The sequence below is a fragment of the Macadamia integrifolia genome, chromosome 2, assembly GCF_013358625.1.
Source record: "Macadamia integrifolia cultivar HAES 741 chromosome 2, SCU_Mint_v3, whole genome shotgun sequence".
Classification (NCBI taxonomy): domain Eukaryota; kingdom Viridiplantae; phylum Streptophyta; class Magnoliopsida; order Proteales; family Proteaceae; genus Macadamia; species Macadamia integrifolia.
In genome coordinates this window covers 42,952,922-42,967,791 of record NC_056558.1, presented here as the reverse complement: position 1 = coordinate 42,967,791, position 14,870 = coordinate 42,952,922, and the positions used below count along the sequence as shown (strand labels likewise).

Sequence of the window (14,870 nt, the reverse complement as noted above, 5' to 3'; positions counted from 1 at the left end):
AGAGGCGAGAGGCGAGAGGCGAGAGGAAGGGCAGTACATCTGGAGAGTTTGAATTCAGAAGTAGCATTTTCTAATTAATGTGATCCATAACAAACATTCCAGAAGAAAATGGAGGAACTACGACAGCTATGAAATCATTGAAAACAGGATGAATATGCAGACCAGCGGATATGGAGGTCACAATCATCTGGACTTCAAACGTCAACTGAGTTCTAACAATCATCCTGTTATAAATTCTTGTATCATAGACAAATAGAGATGCTTCAAAACCATCATAGAGGAGCCTAAAGGAAGCTAATTCAGTATACACCGTTTCACGAAGTAAATGTTTCGACTATAAAATTTCACCACAAAAAAAGGCAAAAAAGATAAAGGAACATAGCAAACAAGATCTGGCCATCTAGGGTTACATGGTAAAGGTTGTCCAGATCAATCTACATAATCCAAATCAAAATATTAAAATCATAGAAAAATGTCGATGTAAAACTGGCAGGATCACCTAAATGAGGGTCCAACTGCTTATTTTGGTCATGCAGGAGAGAGAGCTAGACAGGTGCTTAGAATTTACTGCATCGCTTATCCTACCATGCAGGGAAAATTTACCCCTAAGAGAATACTCCCACTAGAAATGCAAATTCTCACAAAAGGTAGTTGCTGAAATCAGAGCACATCATCCCCATACTCCAGCTGACTGCTCTTCCAATTTTATTTAGTGGAAAAACAGAAGGAAATAGAAAATAGAATTATCAATTCTACAGTATGAGACCTTTGTTGGGACATAATTCACATCAGATAATCTCGGCAAATTCTCCATGAAATAGTGAGCACAATCTGGAACTTGAAGTTCATTTCCACGTGTGTAAGTTTCCTACATGCAGGTGGTAAAATTAGTCACTGAGAAGGCTCATCTACATATAGTAGAACGATAAGATCGACATTATCAAAGAAGGGATAGAAGGAAGAACAAAAGCACCAGGTTAAAGACTGAAATTGGCGATTTAGTAAAATAGAAGACACCTGAATTGCAGAATCTTTCCACAAAGTTTCTATCTCCTGTGCAAGCTCTCTGGTCAAGCGTGGATAGTCCAACCTGCCTCCTATTTCTGATAGCTTCTCCCCGATATCCTGATATCAGAATATAGGACATATGTCTCACTTACCAAAGAGGGGAATCTCAAATGCATGATTGAGCAGATGGAACATAGTGGCCATTACACAACCATATAACCAAAGATTATGAACTTTTTTTATAAATTCCAAATTGTTGAATATTCCAGAAAAGAAAGTAGTATAAATAGAGAGACGGGGGAATGACAGCCAGACCTTATTTTCAACTGATAAAATGTATTTTGATGAATCTTCTTCATTTTGTGCAAATTCCTTGGAGCCATCATTCAGAATCTGTTGGAAATTTATAATATGTCCAATTAGCACCAAGAATAATGGATAATAAATAATCTAATCACAAAAAACTCTCATGTCTCCTCTAGAAATTGACACTTAATATTAATGGTTTCATATTTTGCAAAAGGGAAAAAAACCAACACACCCTTTCTAGTATTGCGTAATGCGTACTTTAATTGTCTGATACACATTGGCATGGATGACTGGTATATAGCTCTTTAGCTCTGCCTCGTCAAAGCCAGTCTGAAACAATAGTTTTATCTGCAGAACAGCATGAACAAAAAATTCAGAAGGAAGCATTGTAGAAAGTGTACTTGTTTGCTTTTTCCTTAATAAAGCAGCTGCAAATTTAGAATGCAGAGTAAAATAGAAAGTAAATAAAATATGTGAGAGGGTTCTCTGAGCAAACGGCGTAGGAAATGCACCAATGAGGTGGTATCGGACAGTGGAGGGCAGCAAGGTCATTTCATGTAAGGATGAGAGAGAGACACAAGTGCTAGCGTACCTTGCCCTGGCAGCTCAGAGAACCTTTTCCCATAAAATATATTTCAGATTGTCCAAATGGATAAGAAGGAATTTATATCTGACCTGCTTAAAAATAGTAGACTTCCCCGACTCTCCAGACCCTTAACACCAAGAAGACAGTTTATAATGAGATAACCAGGGAAAGAAAAGACTATAAAAATGCAGCAAAGCAAGATTCTAAAAAATTTAAAAAAATCAACCAAACAATGTCCATAAAAAAAATAAAAATAAATAAATAAAAAACAACAACAAAAAATAAACAGTCAGACTAACGCAACCTATCCCAAGTGTGAGGCTTGGAAACAGAAATGGCAATGGGGCAGATCAAGTAAACCCCACCTTGCGCGGTTGCGACTGTAGGATATGGTACAGTATACCTTATAGGTTCAGGGTCGGAGCTTTTAGAATCCTACTTTCACTTGGCAACCGTGCATTCACTTTCATCTCTTGCAAAGAGAAAGTGCATATATGCACTGATATTACTGGGTATTGGCACATGATAACTATGCTAAACAAGGCATTCAGCCAAACCGCCCTATAACTAGGCTTAATGGACATTCAACCAAAACAAACTATCTTCAGAGCATGCAGTTGGTTGTACACAGAAAGGAAAGTGACAGAACGGTAGATACCATTCCAGAAATTTTTGCAGCCTTCCAAAGGGAATGAGGTAATGAAATGGTTGATAAAATTAACTGTTCAAAAGATAACCAGACAGTTTGAGCAATAAGCTGCGTGGTAAACAAATAAAGAGAACCTGAAATTCTCATAGGTGAGAAATCTGTGTCATCCCTCAGCCCCAGGGGAAACATTTCAGCTTGCCTGTAACTTGTATGTTTTATCATACTTTTTATGGTACCCTGTTGAGTGTGCCATATTACAGGTATATTTTCCATATTTCACATATTTTTCCATATCACAAACATGTTTTCCATATTACAGGTATGTTACCTTCATCTGGGGATGGGCACCTTGAAAGATATGGTGACTGGTCACCTTGGGCATCAAGGCATGCCCTGGAGATACCAAGGCAATTACAGTTCTAATTCTTACATGAGTCTGTAACTAATCTATATATTGCAGCTACATGAAATGTCACACACTGGCTATGTGATTCAAATAAAATGCAACACAATTTTAGACCAGGATTTACATAGTTGACCACAAATAGTTGCAAAAAGTATTAGTTAGTTAGAGACATGGAGCTTACAAGAACTATAGTTGTCATGGCATTGAGCCTCGACGCAAGGCAAAACCAACAAGGTGACTAAGGCGCCTGGACGCCTTGGAAACTAGAACACCATTTCACTACAACAACTACATTCATGGCAGATAAGGTAAAAATAACCATTGTACAGATTATTCATACCAAGCAGTAGAAGTTTCTGGATGTGCTTTTCCGCCTTTGTTTCCAGAGCAATACGCCTCTCAATTTCTGCTGCCTGAAAAATATTCAAAGTGGCATGTTGAAAGTCATCTATCAAATGGATAAGACAAAAATATTGAGGGCTCTGCATATTTTCTCTATTGCAAATTAAATATGCCATGAAGCGTCGATCTTATTATAACAGAATTTCCACCTGAGCATTTTCTTCAGCATCAGCTTCACTGAGACGTGGGTGTTTACTGCAGAGTGAGCCCATACTTTCTATCACAACAGATAGCATAGGCAATGCTAGTAAAACTGCACCAGTTGTACCGAGGATCTTCTGATACTTGACAATTCTCCTTCAGAAAGTAGCCAAAGATTGTATCCACTGTTACCTGTTGACACCGCTACAAATTATAATGATGTACAAGACGCAAGTAACAACTAAAAAAAAAAGGTACAAAAGTAGTGTTAAAACAAATGGGAAGTAATAATTAAGTGGATTTTGTGCAAGGGAAAAGGGATTTCATTTAAGAGACCGAAATTGTTCTTTTGAAAAAGAAAAAGGAACTAATATCCGTTTCATATCATCTTATATCTGACTCCATGGATATAAGTTGGTTTTTATAAGCCATGATTTCTGCTACTCAGCTTTACACATATGGAAGAGGTAACTCTTTCATGTTGCAGTAGACAGTGGTAACAGAACATGGGCTACATAATCATAAATTAGATTACAGTATGTGACAATGCCGGGAGCATAGAACTTATACCAATTATTGCAGAATCTATCAACACAACTGCGCTATTCAAGTTGGTATACATAGTGTGATTAGTCTTATTCATATCGTCTTGTATATCTTAGGAATGGTCTGAATTTTCCATGTGTTAAAATTCAGCCTCAAATTCCATCATTTACCCCCCCATGTAATTGCATAGCCTCCCATGTATGTCCATGCAACCCTCTGCAGTCCATGCACCCTTTTGGTAGTATCAGATTTTTCAATGCATTGTTTTGCCACTTGGGAAACTTCATCTGTGCTGAAAGTGGACATGCGAGTAGGGGGCCTTAGGACTAAATGTCCACAAAATTTTAACCCCCCCCCTCCACTCTCTCTAAGCACGAACCAAGTCCCCGTCGGCTGAAATTTGCAAATTAAATGTACTAGTTTCTATAACAATTCAAAACAATGATGATAGTACCAAGGAATACTTGGGGCATTCTAAAAACTTTTCGTGAATGTATGGAAAACCCTTTCAACAACTCCATCATAAAATTATATAATAAATTAATAATGTAAGGATGAAAAATGAAGTTCAAACTATTTATCATTTCGCATACAAGAACCATCAAATTAGTATAGCATATTATGTAGACTTCTAATACTTGAAATAATTCAACAGTGATATCAGTTTGTTCCAAGAGTTCCAACTAAAAAAAAAAAAAACATGATTTCAAATTCAACGAGATCATCAAACAATTCTAGACAAAAAGAGAACCACGGGAATCTCGATTTACACTCACAAAGATCAGTCGAGAAAATAAAAATAGTATACCAGAATATAAATTTTCTACAGTAGCAACAGATCTCCAACGACAAGAAACGGGTTTATAAAAAAAAATGCAAAACCATATGCCGAAGATCCAGCTTTTTACCTGTAAACAGAGCAATATCACCTAAACGATTCCCCAAAACCAGCATACTGAGTTGGAATTCAAACAATCTCTCACCCACACCTCAAAGAGATTTGGGCAGAGAGAAAGAAAGCGCCGATAGAGTATCACTGTTACTTAACAATAGATTTGGGCGGCTGTGAAGCAGTTCTTGCTATATCTCCAGAGGAAGATAGAGAGAAAGAGAGAGAGAGAGAGAGAACAACGCTTCTCTTCTCTTCGCTGCTAAATCTGCAGAGGAAGAGATAGAGAGAGAACCGCCGAAAGCTGAACGCTTTCTCTTCAGTCAAAGTAATAAAAAATCAGAATTGTACGCAGCTGTGGTCTGTACTTCTTCAGTTCCCCTCTTCAAATTTCTAGCTCCGTCTGCGCCTGTAACCTCCCAGTCCCATAAAAGGGAAAACACCCAATGGATCCTGTAGAACAGGGAGTATAGTAATTATATTACGTATGATTCAGGATAATTATTCTTATCCATCGGACGGTCTGTCTTAACGAGCATTTTTTTAGTCAAACTTGATCGTTGAGTTCGAGGACTCATTTCTTCCCTTGTTAATTTGAACGGTCAAAAGAAATGTTTGACCAAAAAAATAAAGTAAAGGATTGCCACGGCGTCAGTATGGGAAGAAAAATCTGATCTGAACGCCGCACGACGCCCATACCAATAGTTGTCCTTAGAAAAGTATCATGGACATGAGAACCTTTTTTTTTTCTGATAAAATATTATGGTATTCAAAGTATGAGATGAAAAACGAATAAAAGATTTGTCTTCAATCTGGGAAAAAATCCTCTCCAATTAATTGACCGCCCAATCAGTAATCTAAGAGTTGGGTCCATGTATTCATCAGGAAAAAAAAAAACTAAAAAACAAAACAAAAAAATTAGTAGAATCCATGTACTCGGATGCATGTCTATTATCTCGGATCCTCTTAATCCTTTGATTACTAATTAGGCATCTAATTAATTAGAGAGAAGCCGAATTCTTATTTTGCCGATAATAACCCAATGAGTGTGTGATCACTAGGGTCTTTCCTTTTTTCCGTTTTTCCTTTTTTTTTAAGGGTGATAATCCCTCACTCAATGATGTCGGCATTGTAGATGATCTGGATCCATGTTATAGGGTGTTAACTTCTAGTCCCAATCAATTGGATCAGTTGAAACCTCTTTGGAAAACCTATATTGTAGTGCATTCTTATCGATTTGATCATTGTGAAACTAGTTGAAAATCAAACCAAACTGAATCAATTGAAATCAAAATCAACCAAACTAGATACAAAGGACTAGTGCAAATCTGCTCGGCATGATCCCAAACCACTTCATAAAGGTATGTGGAGGAAGGTTTCCACTTAAAAGTAGGTACCCAGAATTGAATCTCACCGAATTTGATCAGATACATTTCAAGATCTCTTAGAGTTTTTTTCAAATTTTGTTTTATTACTTGACAAACTTTAATCCAACTTAAACATCTGAGTAAAAGACTTTAGGTTCTAAAAAAAAAATCTATGTAAAGAGACCTAAAAATTTTCAAACCTCAATCTAAGTATATTGAGAAGGCAACTTGTAATGCAGCGCAATGTTTTAGATGGGAACAGTAGTGGCTCCTCCTCATTCCTTTTGGGGTAGATTCTTTTCGTGACCAATTTGGTATTGGTACTTGGACCAATCTCTGTCGTTTTCAATTCAAATCAAATAGGCATGGAATAAATGGAATTACCAAAAAGGGAAAGGGAGTAGAGGTATAGATTGCCTTGGATCACAAAATTTTAACATTTTTGCACAAAAATCTCTTAGAGGTATCAAACTTAAACATGTGAGTAAATGACTTTAGGATCCAACAAAAAAAAAAAAAACATTCATTCAAAGAGACCCAAAAGTTTCAAACCTCAATCTAAATATCTTGAAGAGGCTACTTGTAATGCAAGGCAATGATTCAGGTGGGAACAGTAGTGGCTCCTCCTCATTCTTTTTGGTGGAACATTTCCTTCTTGGCAATTTGAAATTACTACTTTGGCCATTATTTTCAATTGAAATCAAATAGGAATTGGAATAAATGGAATTACCGGAAAGAGAAAGGGAATAGAGGCATAGATTGACTAGGATCACAAAATTTTAACATTTTTAAACAAAAATCTTGTAGAGTAAGCTACAAGAGATAAGTTTACTTCACTTTCCACTTTTCACACTTTTGATGACCAAAAGGACAATAAATGAGTTCTATGCATATTTTTAGTCGATTCCATTTACCTTGCTGTAAAACACACAAAAAAAAAAAAAAAAAAAAAAAAAAGAGAGAAGGGAATAATTTAAGGGTGTCAATTCGATGCTAGTGCTAAATGCTAATATCAAAATCATAACGAATTACCTTATATTGAAATTGTACTCGGAGATATGGTACGATTTTGGAATGATTTATTTTTTTTTTTTCTTGATATGGAACATTATTGGTATTTAAGATAAAACAGTTTGAAGATGTATGGAATTACTAAATATGATATCAAATTATTGACTTACATACATAAATGATAAATCATATTGATATTGAATACAAACCATATTTATATACAGTATCAATATATAAATGTAGGTATTTTTCTACGGTAGGGTTTTGATATATTGACTCTTGACCTGTTGTATTGTACCAAATATTGTATTTGTTGGCACCCTTAGGATAAGTGAACTTAGGGTTTGTCAATTCCGATTCAAACCATAGTTAGTAAAAATGGAAAGGATTTTTTTTTTTTTTTTGGTTACAACATGTTTAAACAATTAAACTATACAAATTTCCAATAGAATGAAAAAAAAAAAAGTTGAATATTTAATGATAAAAACAAAAAAAGTTAAATATTTTTAAAAAGGAAAAAAAATGAAAATAGACAATACGAATTTTAAATGATTAGATTTTAAAAAACAAAAAAAAAAAATCCATAGAGACGACATGGTTTGGACTTTGGACCAGCAAAATGTCAAAATCTAAAGCTTTATTCAATTAAATACCCTCTCATTCATTAGCAGATATCTTTTTCTGATTAAACTATGTATGTCCATCATGCCTTTTCAATGCTCTGTTTTGCAATTAACGCATTGAACAAATTCGGTTTGACTGAAATTTGATAAGAAGAAGAACCTCAGTGTCTATTTAAACTATCATTATTGAAATGATTCGAACTGTGTCAAAGACCTAACATTTTTATTTTATTTTTTGCACTGCGGTTTTTCATCAACTGATATATATATATATATATATATCAGATAGTCTGCCATATTTTTTTCTTGATAGGAAAATAATGAGATGATGCCATATGTTCTAATTCATTATTTTTCTTATAATCCCAAAGTAATACTACTAAAAAGCGTTTCAAATATGGGAAAGGTTACATTGACGTAGGTCTGCCTCCGACCTCGGTTAACCTAAGTTAAATTGAGTCTCTATCGCTCTGCTGCAAAGAATCAAATATAAAACATCATACACCTTAAATTTCATAGGACGAAAAGAGATTTCTCTTGGAATCTGTATATTCATTACGCTAACATTGAATGGGCTGAATATTCAGCTAATCAATTATCAAATCAATGCCAATTTTATTTGATGCCGAAATTAACACTTGAATCGGGCCGATGCGTGAACCATCCTCAATGGGTGGAGGAAAACTTCCCGATACTTCAAGATTATGTATGCTCATAGGTCGCCAATTTGTTTATCTCACGTAATAGCAGGTGTGAAGCTCGGAAGCACATAACTGTGGCAACAAGAACTTCCCTAGCTCTCAGCTCTGTTACGTGTTCTGAGTCTTCTGACAAGCCTCTTACAATAATGAACATTTCAATTTTCATCCAAATAATAGACGATATGTCTTGCTTCAAAGTTCAAAAGAGAACAGTATGCCACCAACTTGGTAGAAAAATTCCTACCAAAAGTGAAGGTAAAACCGTCTGATCCAGGCTGATCCATAGAGCGATATAGATACCCATTACTTCAACCTTGAGTGCCAGGGTTAAAATCACTGAATAGAGTATTTGGAAAAATGTATGTCAATTAAATTATCAATTTGTTTACCAAACTATCATTGTTGGATACATTGTTGCTAATGCCTATTTACTGCTTTTTCGCACAAAGTAGCAATAGATTTCTTTTTCATTTTTTGCAAAATACCCTCGGTTGTTATAAAAAAAGAAAAGAAATAGTTTTCTAAGCAAGCAACATAAAGGAGTGTACCAATGAAATGTTACAAAACGATTTCATACATATGAGGGCAGAGAGACCTAGCGTACCTTGATCCCTTCAATCAAATACCAAATTCTGTATTAACACACATCAGTGTATGACTGCATGTGTAGCAGTTTTGTAAACATTACAGTGCACCGTCCAGCTCTCAGTGGGAATAAACAATTTATATTTAAACATTACATTTATTTTGTGATTTTCAGAAGTCTTACCTTCGTTCCATTGTTACATAGATAACTACCACATGCAAATTGGTTTTAGGGAAGTAGAATTTTAACATAAGAATTTCTTAACAACGGCATTGAATTGGCTTGGATCCTCAATCTGGGGCACATGAGATGTGTTCTTCAATATTTCCAATTGAACCTTTTCTCCCAGAAGCCTGCATTAAAAACAATTAATCTTAAACATCAATTTATTCATGTCAAGCGCATATGATGGAGGGGTTAATTGTCTCAACATACTCCTTAAGCTCAGAAGCCTTCTTCAATTGGAATATCTGATCATGCTCTCCCCAAACAATCAAGGCCTCCTACAACCAATACAAACACTTCATCATCATAAAGCCTTGATAATATAAGATGTTTTGAAACCAATCTGAACCTGTCTAGACCATACATGACTTTTTCTGAACCAACATGAACCACAAATTGGACCGAACAACACACAACCGTTAGATCCAAAATGAGTGAACCATTCAGTTTGGGTTAGATGGTGCTAACATTCTTATGGATTAAAATGGAACCCTTTTTTAACAAGAGGGAATATACTGTTTACATCTTGAAAATATGGGGGAAAAATATAACTGGATGATGAGTCATATATTTGAGATTAGCCCCTGAAGTAGGACATGCAGAGTTGCAGACAATTCAATCGGGCTGACCGAATTCCTTATCAGTTTGGTATTGGTTTTGATTTCTATAAACCCTTAAAAGACCGAAATCAACCATACCGAGCAAAACTAGGAAACCCTGATATATATTATTAAATATATATATATATATATATATTATGACAAATGAGACCAGACCGAATAGACCGTTTGACACCCCTAACCTTGGCACAAATGGCTACAAACATTTAGACATTTTGGTATAAGGCTTGCCTTTATTTTTGGATTTTTGGTTATGGCTTAGGACATGCTCTCTCAAAGCATTGCTTAAAGAGGATGATGGACCTAACATGTTTATGTGAATAATAGATATGATGAAGTATAATTAACACCTTAGATTGCCTAGACATCGTGATAACTATGCTCATAACATTAACCAGTAAAATAGGTGGATTGATCATTTTCCTTATTCTGATTATTATTGGTGTTGTGTTTGTTGTTAGTTAGCAATCAAAATCAAACAAAACAATTCATTGAGTCTGAAAGATTGATTTTGTTTTGTCGTTAAATGTAGTATAGAATGGGAGTTAGCTTGAAGGCATCACCTTTCACCCCACTTGAAAAACCATAGGAAGGACCAATAATACGAAAATGAGAGTTTTTAGCCGACTAGTATTAAAAGAGAATATCTTCATCCATCAGGATGTGATCTTATGATTGAACCCCTCAAACAGGTGAGTTTCTTACGAAATCAAAAACAACCTTCCCAATTCAATCCAAAGATCAAGATGTTGCACTTAATATGTTTTATCTTCACCGTGGGTGAAGAAAAACTCATCCCTAATTAAAATGAAAAACATCGAATCATTAGTCACTTACCTGTTGAAGACAAGAAACTTGTGGCTTGTCATCACGCCCAATTGTTAGACTCTTCAGAACTTCCAACCTCTCTTCTCTGTTTTCAGCAAATAATGTCTACAATCACAAAACATTAGATTAAATGTTGTTCAATTTGAGCAATTGTGAACACTAGAGATGGAACAGGAAAATCTCCTAGTTCTAGTGTGTAATGGTGATTACGAATTGGTTTTATCAACAAATCTTCATCTACACTGCTCAATCAACATATAGATAAATAAATATATATATATATATATATATATTCTACATAAATAAATGGTTCCCCCTTCCACCCATTTTATGTCGAAATAAGTGGAACCCTTAAAAGAAAAAGTTAGTGTCACATCCGATTTGAAATAAGACATAGATTGCAAATGGGGAGAGGAAGGCAAATAAACAAAAAGAAAAGGTTTGGCCAATATTAAAAAAAAAATTTAAAAATTTTAAAAAATTAAAATATTTATTTAATTTAAAAATAATGAATTTTGATTATTAAACGAAAGAGAGTAGAGGAGAAAGTTTTTCTTTACCTAAGTGAAAGGTTCACCTACAAATGTTAGGTCATCCTTTTTCATCTTTTATACATCAAAGGAAATAAATGCTCATCACCATTCCGTGACACCCATCGACCATTGATAAAGACATTTTTCTTTTAAGGAAGGAAGGAAAACTAAGTTCAAGAATAAATGCTGAACAACATTCATTTCTAATGATTTGACTCATGACAACTAATCATTTACTTTTAATATGATGAAAACCCTCACCCACTTGCTCCACCTAGATTGCCATCTCTTCTTTTTCCACCAATGAGACTCTAAGGTTGTGTTTGATAGCCAAGAGAAGAAAAGAAAAAAGTACATTTTTTGTACATTTTTTCCTCGGGTTAAGAATTTTTCTTTGCATTTGGTATTTTTTTGCCCAAGAGAAGATTCTCCATTTCAAATTCAAAATTCCTCTTGGAAATTGTGAAATTTTCTTTTGCTCCCCTAAAAATTTTCTTGCCAAAAACACAAGAAAACGTGAGAAAATATGAAAAGTTAATAAGACAAAAAATGAATGATTACACAATGATTTCCTCTGTATCTATCTCTCTTTTCAAATTCCAAATTTTTAAAATTTTTTTCTTTTATTTTCTTTTCTTCTCTTGGTAACCAAACATACATATTTTTTTTATTTTCTCACCATTTCTTCTCTTTTTTTCTCTTTTATTTTCTTTTCTTTTCTAGATTCTTTTTTCTTTTCTTTTCTTCTCTTGGCTACCAAACATAGCCTAAAGATGGTGAAAGGGATAGAAAGATTTTTTTTTTCTTTTTTGTGAGGGGTGGGGGGGGGGAAAACAGAATATAGGATCCTTTCCTATATTCTCTTCACTAATTCTCTCTGAAGGACCAACTTACCCGCAAAAAAAAAAAAAAAAGATTATAGAAGTAACAAGCCTTTAAAGGTTTAAGGCTGTGTGAACTATGAACCAAAGTAGAAAATCCTTATTGAATATCAATAACAACAAAGCTTATCCCAATTAAATAGGATCAATTACATGAATAATATGAAAAGATGACATCACAAATAAAATTAAAAAATCTCATCTAAATAGACTTATCGGATATCGATGAAGACATAATTTTCTTTTTCGTGCAGGTAAAATAAAGAAATATATATATATATATATATCACAGGGAGAATCTTCATGGAAAATTTTTCCCATCGTAGAAAGATAGTAACTTATATTGGTAGGAAACAATCAATGATTACTTAAAAAAAAAAATCATTTCAAAGGGTAGATAAATCATTCCAACTTTATATGGGGGACGAGAACGAGAGACGGAGACATATAACAGTATAACACTACGTTCCCGGAAAAAAATCATTTCCCCATCATAATAGCCTTAAGGTCAGGACATCGTCTACCAAAAAGAAAAAACGTTCAGGATATTGTAAACAATACGTCAATACCTAACCAGTGGGCGATATTCTCATGCTTTAACTTTGTCGCCTTTTAGACACCACGTGGAAGGATCGTCTTCATTGATTTGAAAGGTCAGAGATATCTTTCTTATTTGTCTTTATTGGAACTCTCCAGTCAGGAGGTGTCATTTTTTCAGTGCACATTGGTGGGAACTTTTTTAGGCAAAACACATTAGTGGGACCGACAGAGTACTGATTCAGTCCAAATCAAACCGAATTCTAGTAAGTTCGGTTCCAGTTGGGGTTTTATGAAATCGTAAAAACTAAAACCAAATCAGAATTGACTTTCTCTTTTAGACGAAAAATACCAAATCAGACTTAATTGAAATGAAAGTCGAACCCGGAAAATCTAATAAAAAGCAAAAGAAAAATAAACAAATATGAAAAAATCAATACTTTTAAACTTATAAATATTTAAAAAAAAAAAATCTGTAAGAAATTTTTAAGAAAAGCATGGACACTAATAGGAATACACGAAGAAATATTGGGATTTTCACGAATACATACAAGATGATTATTTACCTCTGTGTATGTTTAAATGTAGAGATCACGTTGCTTTATAAACATCTTTTTTTCTTTATATATATGTAATAATTTTTATTTCTTTTTGTATAATATAGATATAAAAACTAATGATAAGGACATGTTTGATCCAATGGTAAGATATGAATGTTACAATCTAATGATCAAGTATTCAAAATAGTCTCTCGACATTTTCGAAGTGAAACTGCGAAGTTCTTGTCCCCATACCTTATACATGCAGGAACCTCATGTATTAGATACAACCTTTCATGCATATTATGAACCTATAAGGCCAACCCATTATTGGCCCAAAACCTGTTTAACCCCAGTCACTGCAAACTTTGATTATTATTTTTGGTACCTATTCGGTCCTATCAATTGGGGGAGGGGAGGTGAAGAATAGAAGGCTCGAACTGAGGCAGCGAGGTATCGATCCCGGATCGGACGATACCTGGTCGATCCTGTATAGGTGGAACAGTAAGGAGCGGGGGTTTAAAAAAAATAATAATAAAATAAAATAAAATAAGCAAAATCATGGCAGAATGTCCGGTCCAGGCCGATCATTATCTTTATGGAATCCTTTTCTAGGGCCACTGATCCCGGATTCAGTACTGCGCTCGGCAAATGCATAGTTAGAACACTTTCTAAGATTGGTTGTGACCTTTCCATTATGGTTAACTACTATGGACAACAGTAATGAGGTTTGTAGAGAAGATTTTTTTTTTCGGTAATCATAGAGTAGGAAGGAAGAACAACTGCTAATTACCAGAAGATTAAGACTAATCCGATGCTAAACATTCACATTAACGTACGGAAGAGGAGAAATTAAAGAGATGAGAAATAAGAAATCGCTTACGTGAAGTATATCGTTGAGGAAGAAATCTGGTAACACCGGAGGAATCTTGAAAACCACAAGTCGAAATAAGTTTCGTAATTGCGCCGCCGTCTTCGGCAGCATTAGATCCTCAATCGCCTTGACTTTTGCCCTTTCTAACAACTCCTCTTGATCTTTCTTTACCATATTCACACCAGAACTCGCAATCACAACTTTCTCTACTCTTTCCGGCCACATCGATGCCATATGATACGCCACCATACCACCATAACTCGTTCCAATAACACAAAATCGCTTCACGCCTAATTTTTCAAACAACTTTCCAAGAGAAACCGCTTGGAAAATCTCGGATCTTTCGGATGATTTGGTTGTTGATCCGCCGAAGAATACGAGGTCGGGAACGTATAGATCGAATTGAGCAGATAGCGATCGAATCTGTTGCTGCCATTGAAATACACCGCTTGGACCGAAACCATGGATTAAAACAAGTGCTGGCTTTTCCTTTGATCGTGAACCAGGTCGAGGTCCCCAGTAATGGATGGTTGTTTCTTCATCGACGTCGACGGTTGCCGGAGAGAGACCTGCGGCCGTGTAAGTACGCCGGAGAAAGAGACCATATAA

The 14,870-nt window shown here is 35.0% G+C and overlaps 2 protein-coding genes across 2 annotated transcripts in view; both read right to left on the bottom strand.

Annotated features, from left to right (window-relative positions):
* The window catches only part of LOC122072022 (guanine nucleotide-binding protein alpha-1 subunit), a 12,347-nt gene extending 7,001 nt beyond the window's left edge, over positions 1-5,346 (bottom strand). Inside the window, exons 1-8 of the mRNA XM_042636534.1 lie at positions 4,956-5,346; positions 3,510-3,693; positions 3,299-3,371; positions 1,993-2,030; positions 1,576-1,665; positions 1,324-1,401; positions 1,018-1,125; positions 767-868 (exon numbers count right to left, since the gene is read on the bottom strand). Of these exons, the coding sequence (XP_042492468.1) occupies positions 767-868; positions 1,018-1,125; positions 1,324-1,401; positions 1,576-1,665; positions 1,993-2,030; positions 3,299-3,371; positions 3,510-3,596 (576 nt within the window). The 5' untranslated portion in view covers positions 3,597-3,693; positions 4,956-5,346. The remainder of the gene's footprint in view (positions 1-766; positions 869-1,017; positions 1,126-1,323; positions 1,402-1,575; positions 1,666-1,992; positions 2,031-3,298; positions 3,372-3,509; positions 3,694-4,955) is intronic.
* A 3,905-nt stretch (positions 5,347-9,251) lies between these two features.
* LOC122065804 (pimeloyl-[acyl-carrier protein] methyl ester esterase-like) lies at positions 9,252-14,867 on the bottom strand (the record flags this gene model as incomplete). The annotated part of the gene is made up of 4 exons (XM_042629656.1): positions 9,252-9,577; positions 9,660-9,727; positions 10,907-11,002; positions 14,271-14,867. Coding segments are annotated over 4 exons (870 nt in total), but the record flags the coding sequence as incomplete, so codon positions are not given.
* Between the last annotated feature and the right edge of the window lie 3 nt (positions 14,868-14,870).